We start from the raw sequence: 14,310 nt of genomic DNA, 5'->3' as shown, positions 1-14,310 counted from the left end.
TTTTTCTAAATCTTCACTCAAGTTGTTATTAATGACTAGAAAACTTAAAATAAATCAACCAAGAAATAAATGAATCTTTGGTAGCCTTTCTTAGACTAAAAGGTTAAGACAGATGTGTCATATTGTCGTTCCTATGCAATTCTTAAAAAACTAAAATAGGTTTTTATTTTCATAAAACAGAGTTGCTTCAAATATTATTCGTTCATTCATAACTCATTCGTTCATTTCATTGAAAATATGAACTTGGAAATACTGGAGTAAATCATTCGATCGCGGCATTATCTTGCACAAGTTTATTTTTATTCAGGTTTTTTTTTTTTTTTTTTAATTTGCGTATCTAAAAATACTTTAATCTTTCAATTTAAATATTTTATAAAAAGCAAATTTTTCTGGTTTATTATGAAGTCTGGGCTTGATAAAGCAAAGCACTCGAAAGTATTAAAAAATAAAAGAAATAAACAAAATAGCCAAGTGCGCTTAGATGTACTTGATAACTGTGGAGAAGTCTTCACATCCGCTGCAAATCGTATAAAAGCTAGCTACTTCGAAAGGACAGCTAAGTTTCTTCGTAACCATGAAACTGTTCTTGCTTACCTTCGCTGCGGCTCTGGCTCTGGCCACCGCCGGTCGCTTTGACTACCGCACCCTCCAGCTCCCCAGGGTCACCGTTGAGGAGACCCCAGAGGGCCGCATCGTCAACGGCTACCCGGCATACGAGGGCAAGGCCCCCTACATTGTGGGTCTGCTGCTCCGCACTGACGGCAGCAACGGCGCCGCCGTCGGAGCTGGTTCCATCATCTCCAACGACTGGGTCCTGACCGCTGCTCACTGTCTGACCACCGACTCCATAGACATCCACTACGGCTCGAACTGGGGCTGGAACGGAGCCTTCTCGCACAACGTGCGCCGTGACAACTTCATCAGCCACCATGACCACGACATCGGTCTGATCCGCACCCCGTGGGTGGACTTCAACAACCTGGTCAACAAGGTCGCGCTTCCCAGCTTCAGCGAGGAGAACGACCGCTTCGCCGACACCTGGGCCGTCGCCTGCGGATGGGGTGGCATGGAGAACGGAAACCTCGCCGAATACCTGCAGTGCATGGACGTCCAGATCATGAGCAACAGCGAGTGCAGACAGACCTACGGAGGTGTCTCCGACCAGGACTTGTGCACCCGTGCTGCCGATAACAAGTCCGCCTGCGGCGGTGACTCCGGCGGTCCCCTGGTCACACACGACAACCCTCGTCTCGTAGGAGTGATCACCTGGGCCTGGGCAGACTGCCGTACTCTCTCGGGATACACCCGCACCACCGACTACCTGGGATGGATCCGCGACCACACTGGCATCTCCTACTAAAATATTTTTAAATAGGAGTGAAGGGTCTGCAAGGGCAACGACACTCTTAATAAATTCTTGGCATACCTTTAAATGTTTGGAGTTAAATGTAAAAAGTTTGGCTTGGGGCTTACGGCAATTTATTTGATTCTTTTAAAAAATATGTAAATGCAGGTAATGAATGAGTATCTTTAAAAATTTACTTCTTTCACAAAAAAGCTTAACTTAAACTTAAGAACTTAAATTTTTCCATTAAATTGTCGAAACAAAATATTGTAAACAATTTTTGAGAAATAATTCCTGGGGAATATACCAACAAGATTGTGTAAAAATGACAGACCGATTAGTTGCCTCATTTTCGAGAAACCGGGATCGCCGCCTTTAGTAACACGGTTTTAAGAAAAACGCGTTCAAAGATATCCGGCACCCGGCATTGAAATTAATGTAAAGCTCCGAAAATATTTATCGGATTGAGTACAAATTTTGAGCACAAGTAGTAACCATACATATGTAGATTACCATTAAATAAACAAAAATATTAATTAAAAATTTTTTTTTTAAATCCTGGGGATTCCAACCCTAAGGTTTGCCTTTCTAAAGGTATTTTTATTGCAGATTAGAATTGCAACGATGGTATAAATTGTATCTTAGTGGGGTCTAATTAAAAAAATTAAGGTAAAAAATTCCATAAACCATCAAGGATTAGCCCGTGTTTAGCCCTTCATTAGAAACCTATTTATTGTTCATATGATTATAACTAATTGTGAAGAATAACTTACACCTGATGACGCCATAAATATCAATAAACAAGTTACAAATGAAACAACTTGTTTAATCGATTTCAAAAAAATTCATTACCAAGTTGAGTACTTCCATAAGTTAAGCACTTTAACTAAAAATTTCTATTGTTGGAAATTGTATTGGCCCAGTCCGGAGGGGACGGCGTGATAAAGAAATCATCGCGGCACGTTGTCAGAGTGAAGACCTAAATAAATTAGAATAAAGTACTCATGCGCGCAATAATATTGGATCTGATATTGATATCAGAAGCCTTATCTTTCGCCAAACCGTATAAAAGCTGCTTGCCTTCTTGGAGCTGGTTAAGTTTTTTTTCCAACCATGAAACTGTTCTTGCTAACTCTCTCCGTGGTCTTGGCCGCGGTCTCCGCCACTCCGGCCCTGAACCGCACCGCCCTGCTCCCGAGGGTCACCATCCACGAGGGACCTGAGGGCCGCATCGTCAACGGCTACCCAGCGCCCGAGGGCAAGGCCCCCTATATTGTGGGTCTGCTGATCCGTACTGACGGCAGCAACGGAGCCGCAGTAGGTGCCGGCACCATCATCTCCAACGAATGGATCCTGACCGCCGCTCACTGCTTGACCACCGACTCCGTGGACATCCACTACGGCTCCAACTGGGGCTGGAAAGGATCCTTCTCCCAAAACGTGCGCCGCGACAACTTTATCAGCCACCCCAACTGGCCCGCCGAGGGTGGTCGCGACATCGGTCTGATCCGCACCCCGTGGGTGGACTTCAACAACCTGGTCAACAAGGTGGCTCTGCCCAGCTTCAGCGAGGAGAACGACCGCTTCACCAACACCTGGGCTGTTGCCTGCGGATGGGGTGGCATGGACAACGGAGACCTGGCTGAGTGGCTGCAGTGCATCGACGTCCAGATCATCAGCAACAGCGAATGCGAGCAGTCCTATGGCACTGTGGCCAGCACCGACATGTGCACCCGTATGTCCGACGGAAAGTCTTCCTGCGGAGGTGACTCCGGCGGTCCCCTCGTCACACACGACAACCCTCGCCTCGTGGGAGTGATCACCTTCGGCTCCGTGAGCTGCCACAACGGTCCCTCCGGCTACACCCGCGTCACTGACTACCTGGGATGGATCCGTGACCATACTGGCATCTCCTACTAGAGTCGCCAAGGACTTCTCTTAAACCAAATAAATTCTTTCAAAAAACGTAAAACAGTGATAGATTTTGAAGCTCATTTTGGGAATATATTACGTGTGCATATGGTTATAAAAAAAAAGAATAATTATAGTTTCGGAAGTCGTTTGCTCATGTCCCTTTTAACCGTGTTAATAGTAGGCAATGCCTGACTTCTCCCGTATCCAGTCCAAGTGATCCGTGACTCTGGTGTATCCCGAAGGTCCGCTCTTGCAGCCCGTAGAAGCAAAAGTAATCACTCCGATCTGCATTGGATTGTCGTGGGTGACCAAGGCTCCGCCGGAGTCTCCGCCGCAGACAGATTTCCCGTCCGATTGGCGGGTACACATGTCCGTGTTGGCCACACTGCCATAGGACCTGGCACACTCGGTGTTGCTGATCACCTGGACGTCCATGCACTGCAGCCAGTTGGCCAACTGGCCGTTGGACATTCCTCCCCAGCCGCAGGCGACGCACCACCAGTTCTCGAAGCGCTCGCCCTTCTGGCTGAACTTTGGCAGAACCACCTTGTTGATCCGGTCGTTGAAGTTCACGTGTGGGGTGCGGATCAGTCCGATGTCGTGGCCAGCGGTGTTGGGATAACCCGGGTGCCGGAAGAAGTTGTCCTTGTTCACATTGACTTTCAATTGCCCGTTCCAGGCCCGGTTGGAGCCGTAGTTGATCTCCACGGAATCAGTCGTCAGACAGTGGGCGGCAGTCAGGACCCAGGTGTTGCCGATAACGGAGCCACCTCCTACGGCTCCATTATTCAAGCGGAGACCCACCGCGTAGGGGGCCTTTCCCTCGTAGGCATTGTATCCGTTGACGATAATATTGTCTGGAACCAAGGACGTACGATTCCTATGCCGGCCGGCACTGGCGGTGGCCAAGAACAGAACGAGTAGCTCCAGTTTCATGGTTGAGCAGAACTTGGGACACTTTCCTCGTAAACTCTTGCTTTAATACCCCAAGGAACGTTTCGTAAGATCTGCTGGAAAGCAATTTGTTTCAAAACTATGGAAAGTTATCAGCGTTTAGCGACGTTTGATGGATGCGGTCATTAACTTACATGCTCTTACCATATAAGGTTTTTAATTAGGAATTAATTTATCTTTTTAAAATCCTCTATTTATTATCAGGGTATATTTTCTCTTTAAAATTCCATTAGGAAACTATTTTAACTGAAAACAATATACGGGAGTGCTAGTATTTCTCTAGTTTTTAATGTTTCTACTCTCTAGTCGTTAAATTTATAAGTCCTTAACTCTTCTAGCTTCTAAATACAATTGTGGGTTACTATTACAATTATTAACCAGTTAAACCAGTCTTTAACTTGAGAAAATTAAAATTAGATTGTAATTTTTAAGAAACATAAGCGCAAGAATCTTAAACATCTTTAACCAACTAGAAAATATTTCTTTTAATATTCAAATAAAAAACATTTTAGCTAAATTTTTTCATTTAGTGTTTATTAAAAAAAAAGAATATACAACAAGTACATAGTGGTTCTTAGTAATAAGCAATTCCGGATATCTGTCGGATCCAGTCCAAGAAATCAGTAACCCGAGTGTAGCCCGAAGGACCCGCCTTGCATCCGGCTGAAGCAAAGATAATGACACCAATCTGCATGGGATTATCATGAGTGACCAGTGCTCCACCGGAATCTCCACCGCATACCGATTTCCCGTCCGTGGCGCGGGTGCACATGACTGTGCTGGCGACATTGTTTTTTCCATACGATCTCTCGCACTCTGAGTTGCTGATCACCTGGACGTCCATGCACTGTAGCCAGTTGGCCAGCTGGCCATTGGCCATTCCTCCCCAGCCGCAGGCGACACACCACCAGTTCTCGAAACGCTCGCCCTTCTGGCTGAACTTGGGCAGGACTACCTTGTTGATCAGGTTGTTGAAGTTCACGTGTGGGGTGCGGATCAGTCCGATGTCGTTTCCGGGAGTATTGGGGAAGCCCGAGGGCCGGAAGAAGTTGTCCTTGCCAACGGTGTGCTTGAGCTGCCCGTTCCATCCTCGGTTGGAGCCGTAGTTGATCTCCACGGAGTCGGTGGTCAGACAATGGGCGGCGGTCAAGACCCAGGTGTTGCCGATAACGGAGCCACCTCCTACGGCTCCATTATTCAGGCGGAGACCCACCGCGTAGGGAGCCTTGCCCTCATAGGCGTTGTACCCATTGACGATGATGTTTTCCGGACCACTGGAATCCAGGGTCGTGCGATTGCCGTGCCAGCGGGCCGAGGCTGTGGTCAGGAAGAGTAAGATCAGTGCAAGCTTCATGGTTGGTAGCAAATTCGAACAGCACTCGACTCCACTTCAGTTTTATGGCAAAAATTGGTTTCATAACCAGATTTTTGTTAAGTACTTTTACATTTTATCAGTTTTTCCGAAGGGTTGATGGATTTGGGTATTAGTTTAGGAATTCTTATGGGAATAGTTCTACTTAGGGAACCTTGTAGTAATAATTAAAGTAGAGAATCCCAATCTTCATCAATCTCGTTTTTATTTTCTTTCAGATGCAACGTCGCGGTCATGCTGCTCACCGACATTGTCGTCGACGGCATTCCCGCCATTGACTGGACCCTGCACCTGCCTCTGATGCTGCACATCCTGTTCCTGGGCCTCGACCACACCCGCATCATTGTCCGGGAGCACTGCAAGCAGCTGTGCGTGAACCTGCTGATCGTCCTGGCCGAGCACAACGACCACCTGACCGTGGCCCGCATCCTGCTGAACAGTGAGACCAGTAAACTGGACCTGGGACTGACGGTGCCGGCCCTGCCCGTGATCGACAACAATTTCACTGAGCTGCACCAGCAATTCGATAGCTACTTGCTCCATGTGAGTCCCCAGGCGGCTGCCTATGCCCTGCAGCACAACCTCTCCAGCTCCACGATCATTGCGGCGCATACCTCTTCCGCCTCGGGATCGAACCACCAGAATCTGCCGCATACTCCCCAGAATCAGCAGCAGAGTGGATCTCAGAACAACCAGAATACCACTCCACCTGGCTTGGCTTCCACCCCAGCCGCACTTCAGATAAATCCCAACAACACTGAGAACTCGGAGGTGCCGCTGATCCACCCCGACGAGCACGCACCGCCCCAGCCAGGGCCCAGTATGCCCATAGCCCACGTAATCAAGAGCCTGCTGAAGTTCTTGGCTCAGGACACTTGCCAACCGCTGTGGAACTACGAAGACATCACCGCCAAGGTCTGGGCTGTCAAGTCCGCAGAGCAGCTGAGCTGTTTCCTCAAGCACATGGTGAAAGTATTTGCCGACAGCTACCCGCAGGCGAGGATCGCCGAGCGCTGGGCCCAGACGGCCCTCCAGTTGGGACTTTCCTGCTCCTCGCGACACTATGCCGGACGCTGTCTGCAGATCTTCCGGGCCCTGAATGTGCCTATCAACTCAAGGATGCTGTCCGACATACTCTCCCGGCTGGTGGAAACAGTGGCCGAACAGGGTGAGGATATGCAGGGATATGTGACGGAATTACTCCTGACTTTGGAGGCGGCTGTGGACAGCTTGGACTCGGATTTCCGACCTCTGGACGTGATGAAGGACATCTTCAAGAGCACGCCCAATCTGAACAACAAGGATGGCGGCCCCAATTCCATACTGCCCGGCAAGAAGTCCCCATCGGGAATGACGCCTCAGTCCTCCAACTTCTCCATACCCAGCCACGGTCGGAGCACCAGCTACTCCGTATCCTACTGCGGCCGAAAGGCCAACAACTCTCCATGCGACAAACAAGTCGAGCTGCGCAATCGCTCCTCGGGCATCGATTTGGAGCGGAGTGTGGTCTGCAAATTCGGCGTCGGTGGAGTGGGTGGTGTGGGAGCTGGTTCGGCTCTCTCCCGTTCTCGTAGTGCCCAGAGCCTAAAGATGCTCGGGGACACAGCCACGCAGGACGACAAGATGACCATTCTGGCGCAGCTATTCTGGTTGTCCGTGTCGCTATTGGAATCGGACTATGAGCATGAGTTTATGTTGGCCCTGCGCCTGTTGACTCGAGTGCTCCATAGACTGCCTCTGGATCGTCCGGATGCACGGGACAAGGTGGAGAAGCTGCAGCAGCAACTCAAGTGGACAGCTTATCCGGGAGTACATGCTCTTCTATTGAAGGTGAGTATTTATTTTGAATCCTGATAGCTTCAAATTCTAAATTTTTGTTTTATTTTAGGGCTGCACCCACAGTGCCACCTATGAGCCAACCATCACGCTGCTCTCTCAGTTCGCTCCACTCCTCACGCTTCCCGTTTGCGATCCCACCCAGAGCTGCGCCTTCCCCATGAACGTGATTGCCCTGCTGCCCTATATGCTGCTTCACTACGAGGATGCTAACGAGATCTGCATCCGTAGTGCCGAGAATATTGCCCAGGTGTCCACGGAACTGGGAGCTAAGCTGGAGAACCTGGGCACTGTGATGACCCTGTACAGCAGGAAAACCTTCTGCAAGGAGTCGTTCCAGTGGACCAAGTGCGTGGTCAAATATCTGCACGACACCTACGCCCACATGGGACTGCACATGGTGGCTTTTCTTATAGAAGTCCTGGAAAAAGGTCCGCAGCAAGTGCAGGTTCCGGTTCTGAATGTCATCCATTGCATGCTGCACTACGTGGACTTGTCGGCTCCTCAGGCTCAGACCATCAATGCGGATTTGCTGAGGGCCATTGGAAAGTACTTGGATGTAAGTAACTATAAAGTGTAGATGCAGAAACCATTCAGCTTATATATTCATCTTCTTTGGCAGACGGTGAACTGGAAGGACTCGCTGAAGATCCTGAAGCTGATTGTAACCCGCAGCTCCTCGCTGCAAGTACCGCCCAGCGACGGCAGCAGCGCCGGCTTATCGTTCTCCTTCTATGGTGCATATCCGGACTCGGATATGTTCTGTAAAAAGGAACTGGCCGGTCGCACCATGGAGTTCACCTTCGACGTCTCGCAAACACCGCTCATTGGACGACGCATCCTGCTGAAGACGGAAGATCCGGCAGCTGCCGGTGGCGCTGCCTCCACGACTGGCAGCTCCTCGCTGAACTCCACCCTGACGAATGCCACAACGGTGACGGTGGCGCCCAGTGCAGCCCAACAGCAGGCCAATGCCCAGCTGCAACAGCAGCGAGCCCACACCAATGTTGCAGCCATTGCGGCGGCCGCAGCCGCCGCTCAGCATCAGCAACAGCAGCAGGCCATCGGAGCCGGAAGCAGTGTGGTGGGCACCCCAAACTCTCCCCGGCGGAGTGCCAGTCTGTCGCCAGCGGACACTGTGCCACTAAGCGGATGGAAGCGGCCCTGGATGTCGCAGTGCCGGGTGCGTGAGTGCCTGGTCAACCTGCTGACCACCTGCGGCCAGCGTGTTGGTCTGCCCAAGTCGCCATCGGTAAGTGTCACTCCAGGCTATCCACGGCTGCTTGTACATAGCCATGTGCATGCTTTAGGCTCCCTAGAGCTTGCCCCGTCCCTCCCGGTCTCATGCATTTCTTACCATGCAATTATTTTCCTCTAACTCTTTTTCTTTCATGTAAACCAATACTCAAACCAAATACCAAAAATACAAAAAACCAAAAAAACCGAACAACCAAAAACCAAACCAAAAATAAAACAACTAACACGCATTATCATCATTAACCAATCCGATACCAAAAATCGAAAAATATCTAGGACGATTTCATAAATTCAATTTGCTCAAAGGTAAAGGACACGTTTCTATGTGCCGCCTCAAGTTTCGCTTCTGTGTGTGTTTTCTTTAAAATGTTTTATTTTTTTGTTCAAGCATGATGTAGTTTTATGGAAAATTATTTACACAATAATTTAAAGTTAAAGAAAATCTTTCAAAGGAATTCGCAATTTTATTTATATTTTCCTTTATTTTAATGTCCTCTTATGTGCTGAACTTGGCTTTTATTCTTTAGTTCTCATAAATCACATCAACCCAGAAACAGCCAATCCATTTGCTTTCAAGTTCCTTTATTCCGTTTGCATGTTTCGCATGTTTCTTGTCACAATTTCTTCCTTTTGTTTATTTTTTTGTCTTAAACATAAACACGTTTAGTCGTTGAGCACGTCACTACTAACAGGATCGATTGCGACCAGACAAAGCGTAAGCTTTATCTCTACTTTCTTTTACATAAACTATATATTAATACTCTGAATGTTTTAAAAACTGTTTGACGATTCAAACTAATGCTTTTTTTTGTAACAACTAGGTTATATTCAGTCAGTCTTCGGATCTGATGGAACGCCAGTCTTCGGCCGCTTCTTCCACGGAAGAGACTTCGGGTCCGCAGGGAGACTTGAGCAGTGGCTCCCGGCGGGATGATGGCCAACCTGACTTCACGGTCTTCAAAGACTTTGATTTCCTGGAGTACGAGGATAGTATTGCTGGCGAGTCCACGGATAACTTCAACTGGGGCGTGCGCCGGCACCAGCTCTTCGAAGGCGATGAGGAGCGCTTGAATTGCGGCAGTGGCATCGGTGGCTCCATCAAGGGCGGTCATTCCTCGGCCCTCGAGGACAGCTTCAGTGACAAGACGCCCATACTGAGCAAGCGAAAGCGACAGACTGCCGACGATTCCTCCGACGAAGAGGGAGAATCGGAGTCGCCATTAGACGAGGATCACCGCCAGTCCTTCCTCAAGTCCGGGTACAGTGCTGTTCCTCCCACATCGCTGAGCTTGCGGGAGCGACGGCGCCGCAATTCAGTGTCGCGCAGTGACACCAGTGGTTCAAGTGCTGGAGACTTGGGCGACATTACTCCATGCAATGCTTCACCCCATTTGCCGGGCATCATTCGCTTTGGAGCAGCCGTTCGGGACGAGGCGGAGGACAACTGGCGCCAACAGCTGCAGGGAATGCTGGTCAACCAGCCATCGGCCCACACCTCGGAGCTTCTGCAGCAGCTGCACCGGCTGATCAAGGAGCTGACCTTCAAGACCATTAGTATTTCCAAGGAGGCCAAGAAGTTCTTCACCGGCATTGGATCTCAGCTGGGCAACCGGATCTCCCTGTTCACAGATTTGCTCAGTTCCCGGGCGGATCCTCCACAGGTTTGGTGCAGCGAGCAGCAGGCTACCACGCCCAAGCTGTTTGAGACACTGCGTTTCAATGTTCTGGAGGTGCAGGAGCATCTAGAGACCTTCTTCGACCGCAAGGATCAGGTCTTGGAGGTGGGTTCTACACACACCAGTCTTTATTAAAAACTCTGACCAAAAATTTAATTTTTCAGTGCCTGGATGCCGTGAAAACCAGTTGCAAGCTATCACTCTTCAATGAGGCTGATGTGGCTGCTTCAGGCCTGGAATTGCCCTCTTCCTCTAGCATAGCCTACATGCCATTTGACCCGGCCTCCACTGAGGTGGTCCTGGACCTGGGTCGCTCTCTGTACAAGCTAATGTTCCAGCTGCTTTTGTTGATTGAATCGAATCACAAGATATCCTCCAATGTGGTCAACCACTTCCGCATTAATGAAGACGTAAGATAAATAATATTTTTTTGGGTTAGAGGATTAATCTCTGAATCTCCCTGCAGATGCACGACATATCCGATCTCTATGCCCTTGTTCGCGATGCCCTGGTGCGCTACACCAGCGAAGCCGAGCTGGACTGCCTGGAGTCCTCCACTTCCACAGAGGGTGAGCACACGCCCACGCCATCGCCTGGATTACCCATGACTCAGGAGGAGTTCGAGATGGGCCTGCACGAGCACATCGATCTGCAGCGCTGGCCCAGCGCCATTGCTCATGTGCGTCAGTATCGCCGGGTCGCCACTCTGAATGCCGCTGGCGACCAGACCATGACCATATTCACCTACAGTAGCCTAGACAACCGGCAGAAGTGGGACGAGATGTCTGTCATACTGAATGCTTATGCTCACGGTATTATGAAGGATCGCACAGGTACGTTTCTACGTAATTATTAATGCATAAAGAGTAATTGGAGATTTAAATTTCTTCAGCAGAAGCCTTCATTGTATCCAAATCCGACTCTGAGCTGTTTGAAATCTATGCCATTCTCTCAGAGAATCTATATCATGTATCTAGCGCTCTTACCAATATGGAAATCAGCATGAAGAGCTACTCCGCGGGCAGCGCATCGGGCAATTTGCATCGCAGCGAACAGGACATTGTGACAAATCTTTAAACTTATCCTTAGTCTAAGATATCGCTGCTAGGAATACCCTTTTATATGTAATCTTTTAGCTCATAAGCTGCATTCTAGACACTACTTCGTGTACGTAAGCGATCATTATTATTTTGTGAGCGAACAAATGTGTTAGGTACGATCCAATTATTCAAATAAATTTATCAATTACAGCACAAATTGTTTGTACCTTAATTAAGACGTTTCCCAACATGTAAGTACCTCCATAAAATTGTGGATTTTCTTAATTTCTCCACTTTTCCTCCTTCCGATGGCCAAAGCTCTGCCAATTTGTATCCGATCAGGAGACAAAGTACCATTTTGTAATCAGCATACCCAGAAGCGACTTTCCTCATTCAAAACATAGCTTAAATATGGTTTTCGAAATTTTCGAATTTTTTCCTAGGGGTCTCCCCATAAAATTGTGGATTTTCTTAATTTCCCCACTTTTGCTCCTTTCGATAGCCACAGCTCTGCCAATTTGAATCCGATCAGGAAACAAAGTACCATTTTGTAATCACCATACCCAGAAGCAACGTTCCTCATTCAAAAAATAGCTTAAATATGGTTTTCAAAATTTTTGAATTTTTTCCTAGGGGTCTCCCCATAAAATTGTGGATTTTCTCAATTTCCCCACTTTTGCTCCTTCCGATTGCCACAGCTCTGCCAATTTGTATCCGATCAGGAAACAAAGTACCATTTTGTAATCAGCATACCCAGAAGCAACTTTCCTCATTCAAAACATAGCTTAAATATGGTTTTCAAAATTTTCGAATTTTTTCCTAGGGGTCTCCCCATAAAATTGTGGATTTTCCGAATATCCCCACTTTTGCTCCTTCCGATGGCCACAGCTCTGCCAATTTGAATCCGATCAGGAAACAAAGTACCATTTTGTAATCAGCATACCCAGAAGCAACGTTCCTCATTCAAAACATAGCTTAAATATGGTTTTCAAAATTTTAGAATTTTTTCCTAGGGGTCTCCCCATAAAATTGTGGATTTTCTTAATTTCCCCACTTTTGCTCCTTCCGATTGCCACAGCTCTGCCAATTTGTATCCGATCAGGAAACAAAGTACCATTTTGTAATCAGCATACCCAGAAGCAACTTTCCTCATTCAAAACATAGCTTAAATATGGTTTTCGAAATTTTCGAATTTTTTCCTAGGGGTCTCCCCATAAAATTGTGGATTTTCTCAATTTCCCCTTTTTTGCTCCTTCCGATGGCCACAGCTCTGCCAATTTGTATCCGATCAGGAAACCAAGTACCATTTTGTAATCAGCATACCCAGAAGCGACTTTCCTCATTCAAAACATAGCTTAAATATGGTTTTCAAAATTTTCGAATTTTTTCCTAAGCGTCTCCCCATAAAATTGTGGATTTTCCGAATATCCCCACTTTTGCTCCTTCCGATTGCCACAGCTCTGCCAATTTGTATCCGATCAGGAAACCAAGTACCATTTTGTAATCAGCATACCCAGAAGCGACTTTCCTCATTCAAAATATTGCTTAAATATGGTTTTCAAAATTTTCGAATTTTTTCCTAGGGGTCTCCCCATAAAATTGTGGATTTTCCGAATATCCCCACTTTTGCTCCTTCCGATGGCCACAGCTCTGCCAATTTGAATCCGATCAGGAAACAAAGTACCATTTTGTAATCAGCATACCCAGAAGCGACTTTTCTCATTCAAAATATTGCTTAAATATGGTTTTCAAAATTTTCGAATTTTTTCCTAGGGGTCTCCCCATAAAATTGTGGATTTTCCGAATATCCCCACTTTTGCTCCTTCCGATGGCCACAGCTCTGCCAATTTGAATCCGATCAGGAAACAAAGTACCATTTTGTAATCAGCATACCCAGAAGCAACTTTCCTCATTCAAAACATAGCTTAAATATGGTTTTCAAAATTTTCGAATTTTTTCCTAGGGGTCTCCCCATAAAATTGTGGATTTTCCGAATATCCCCACTTTTGCTCCTTCCGATGGCCACAGCTCTGCCAATTTGAATCCGATCAGGAAACAAAGTACCATTTTGTAATCAGCATACCCAGAAGCAACGTTCCTCATTCAAAACATAGCTTAAATATGGTTTTCAAAATTTTAGAATTTTTTCCTAGGGGTCTCCCCATAAAATTGTGGATTTTCCGAATATCCCCACTTTTGCTCCTTCCGATGGCCACAGCTCTGCCAATTTGAATCCGATCAGGAAACAAAGTACCATTTTGTAATCAGCATACCCAGAAGCGACTTTCCTCATTCAAAATATTGCTTAAATATGGTTTTCAAAATTTTCGAATTTTTTCCTAGGGGTCTCCCCATAAAATTGTGGATTTTTTTAATTTCCCCACTTTTGCTCCTTCCGATGGCCACAGCTCTGCCAATTTGTATCCGATCAGGAAACAAAGTACCATTTTGTAATCAGCATACCCAGAAGCAACGTTCCTCATTCAAAACATAGCTTAAATATGGTTTTCAAAATTTTCGAATTTTTTCCTAAGCGTCTCCCCATAAAATTGTGGATTTTCCGAATATCCCCACTTTTGCTCCTTCCGATGGCCACAGCTCTGCCAATTTGAATCCGATCAGGAAACAAAGTACCATTTTGTAATCAGCATACCCAGAAGCAACTTTCCTCATTCAAAACATAGCTTAAATATGGTTTTCAAAATTTTCGAATTTTTTCCTAGGGGTCTCCCCATAAAATTGTGGATTTTCCGAATATCCCCACTTTTGCTCCTTCCGATGGCCACAGCTCTGCCAATTTGAATCCGATCAGGAAACAAAGTACCATTTTGTAATCAGCATACCCAGAAGCAACGTTCCTCATTCAAAACATAGCTTAAATATGGTTTTCAAAATTTTAGAATTTTTTCCTAGGGG

The 14,310-nt window shown here is 46.9% G+C and overlaps 5 protein-coding genes across 12 annotated transcripts in view; 3 read left to right on the top strand and 2 right to left on the bottom strand.

The window, feature by feature from the left end:
* The window catches only part of fry (Protein furry), a 61,877-nt gene extending 50,266 nt beyond the window's left edge, over positions 1–11,611 (top strand). For 3 of the 8 annotated variants that reach the window (XM_070280388.1, XM_070280384.1, XM_017253957.3), the window contains 8 exons: positions 5,804–7,415; positions 7,474–7,980; positions 8,044–8,673; positions 8,955–8,984; positions 9,500–10,459; positions 10,519–10,764; positions 10,821–11,187; positions 11,247–11,611. In XM_070280388.1, the coding sequence (XP_070136489.1) occupies positions 5,804–7,415; positions 7,474–7,980; positions 8,044–8,673; positions 8,955–8,984; positions 9,500–10,459; positions 10,519–10,764; positions 10,821–11,187; positions 11,247–11,431 (4,537 nt within the window). In that variant the 3' untranslated portion in view covers positions 11,432–11,611. The remainder of the gene's footprint in view (positions 1–5,803; positions 7,416–7,473; positions 7,981–8,043; positions 8,674–8,954; positions 8,985–9,499; positions 10,460–10,518; positions 10,765–10,820; positions 11,188–11,246) is intronic. The other 5 variants (XM_070280387.1, XM_070280389.1, XM_017253964.3 and 2 more) reach the window with 3 other exon arrangements.
* LOC108133886 (serine protease 1-like) lies at positions 551–1,433 on the top strand. Its single transcript, XM_017253975.2, has one exon. It carries the CDS (start codon positions 575–577, stop codon positions 1,358–1,360), a length of 786 nt encoding a protein of 261 aa, XP_017109464.1. The 5' UTR covers positions 551–574; the 3' UTR covers positions 1,361–1,433.
* On the top strand, positions 2,452–3,402 carry LOC108133878 (serine protease 1-like). The gene has a single exon (XM_017253969.3). The coding sequence runs from the start codon at positions 2,459–2,461 to the stop codon at positions 3,263–3,265; it is 807 nt and encodes a 268-aa protein (XP_017109458.2). The 5' UTR covers positions 2,452–2,458; the 3' UTR covers positions 3,266–3,402.
* On the bottom strand, positions 3,410–4,195 carry LOC108133888 (serine protease 1-like). Its single transcript, XM_017253978.3, has one exon. The coding sequence runs from the start codon at positions 4,193–4,195 to the stop codon at positions 3,431–3,433; it is 765 nt and encodes a 254-aa protein (XP_017109467.2). The 3' UTR covers positions 3,410–3,430.
* LOC108133887 (serine protease 1-like) lies at positions 4,756–5,567 on the bottom strand. The gene has a single exon (XM_017253977.3). The coding sequence runs from the start codon at positions 5,565–5,567 to the stop codon at positions 4,788–4,790; it is 780 nt and encodes a 259-aa protein (XP_017109466.2). The 3' UTR covers positions 4,756–4,787.
* Positions 11,612–14,310: the final 2,699 nt, after the last annotated feature.

This window comes from Drosophila bipectinata, chromosome 3L (genome assembly GCF_030179905.1).
Source record: "Drosophila bipectinata strain 14024-0381.07 chromosome 3L, DbipHiC1v2, whole genome shotgun sequence".
Lineage (NCBI taxonomy): Eukaryota > Metazoa > Arthropoda > Insecta > Diptera > Drosophilidae > Drosophila > Drosophila bipectinata.
This window is presented reverse-complemented; position numbering and strand designations above follow the sequence as displayed.

Bases quoted from the DNA above. Each gene is read 5' to 3' on its own strand.
- LOC108133886 (XM_017253975.2), top strand. From the start codon at position 575: ATGAAACTGTTCTTGCTTACCTTCGCTGCGGCTCTGGCTCTGGCCACC.
- LOC108133878 (XM_017253969.3), top strand. From the start codon at position 2,459: ATGAAACTGTTCTTGCTAACTCTCTCCGTGGTCTTGGCCGCGGTCTCC.
- LOC108133888 (XM_017253978.3), bottom strand. From the start codon at position 4,195: ATGAAACTGGAGCTACTCGTTCTGTTCTTGGCCACCGCCAGTGCCGGC.
- LOC108133887 (XM_017253977.3), bottom strand. From the start codon at position 5,567: ATGAAGCTTGCACTGATCTTACTCTTCCTGACCACAGCCTCGGCCCGC.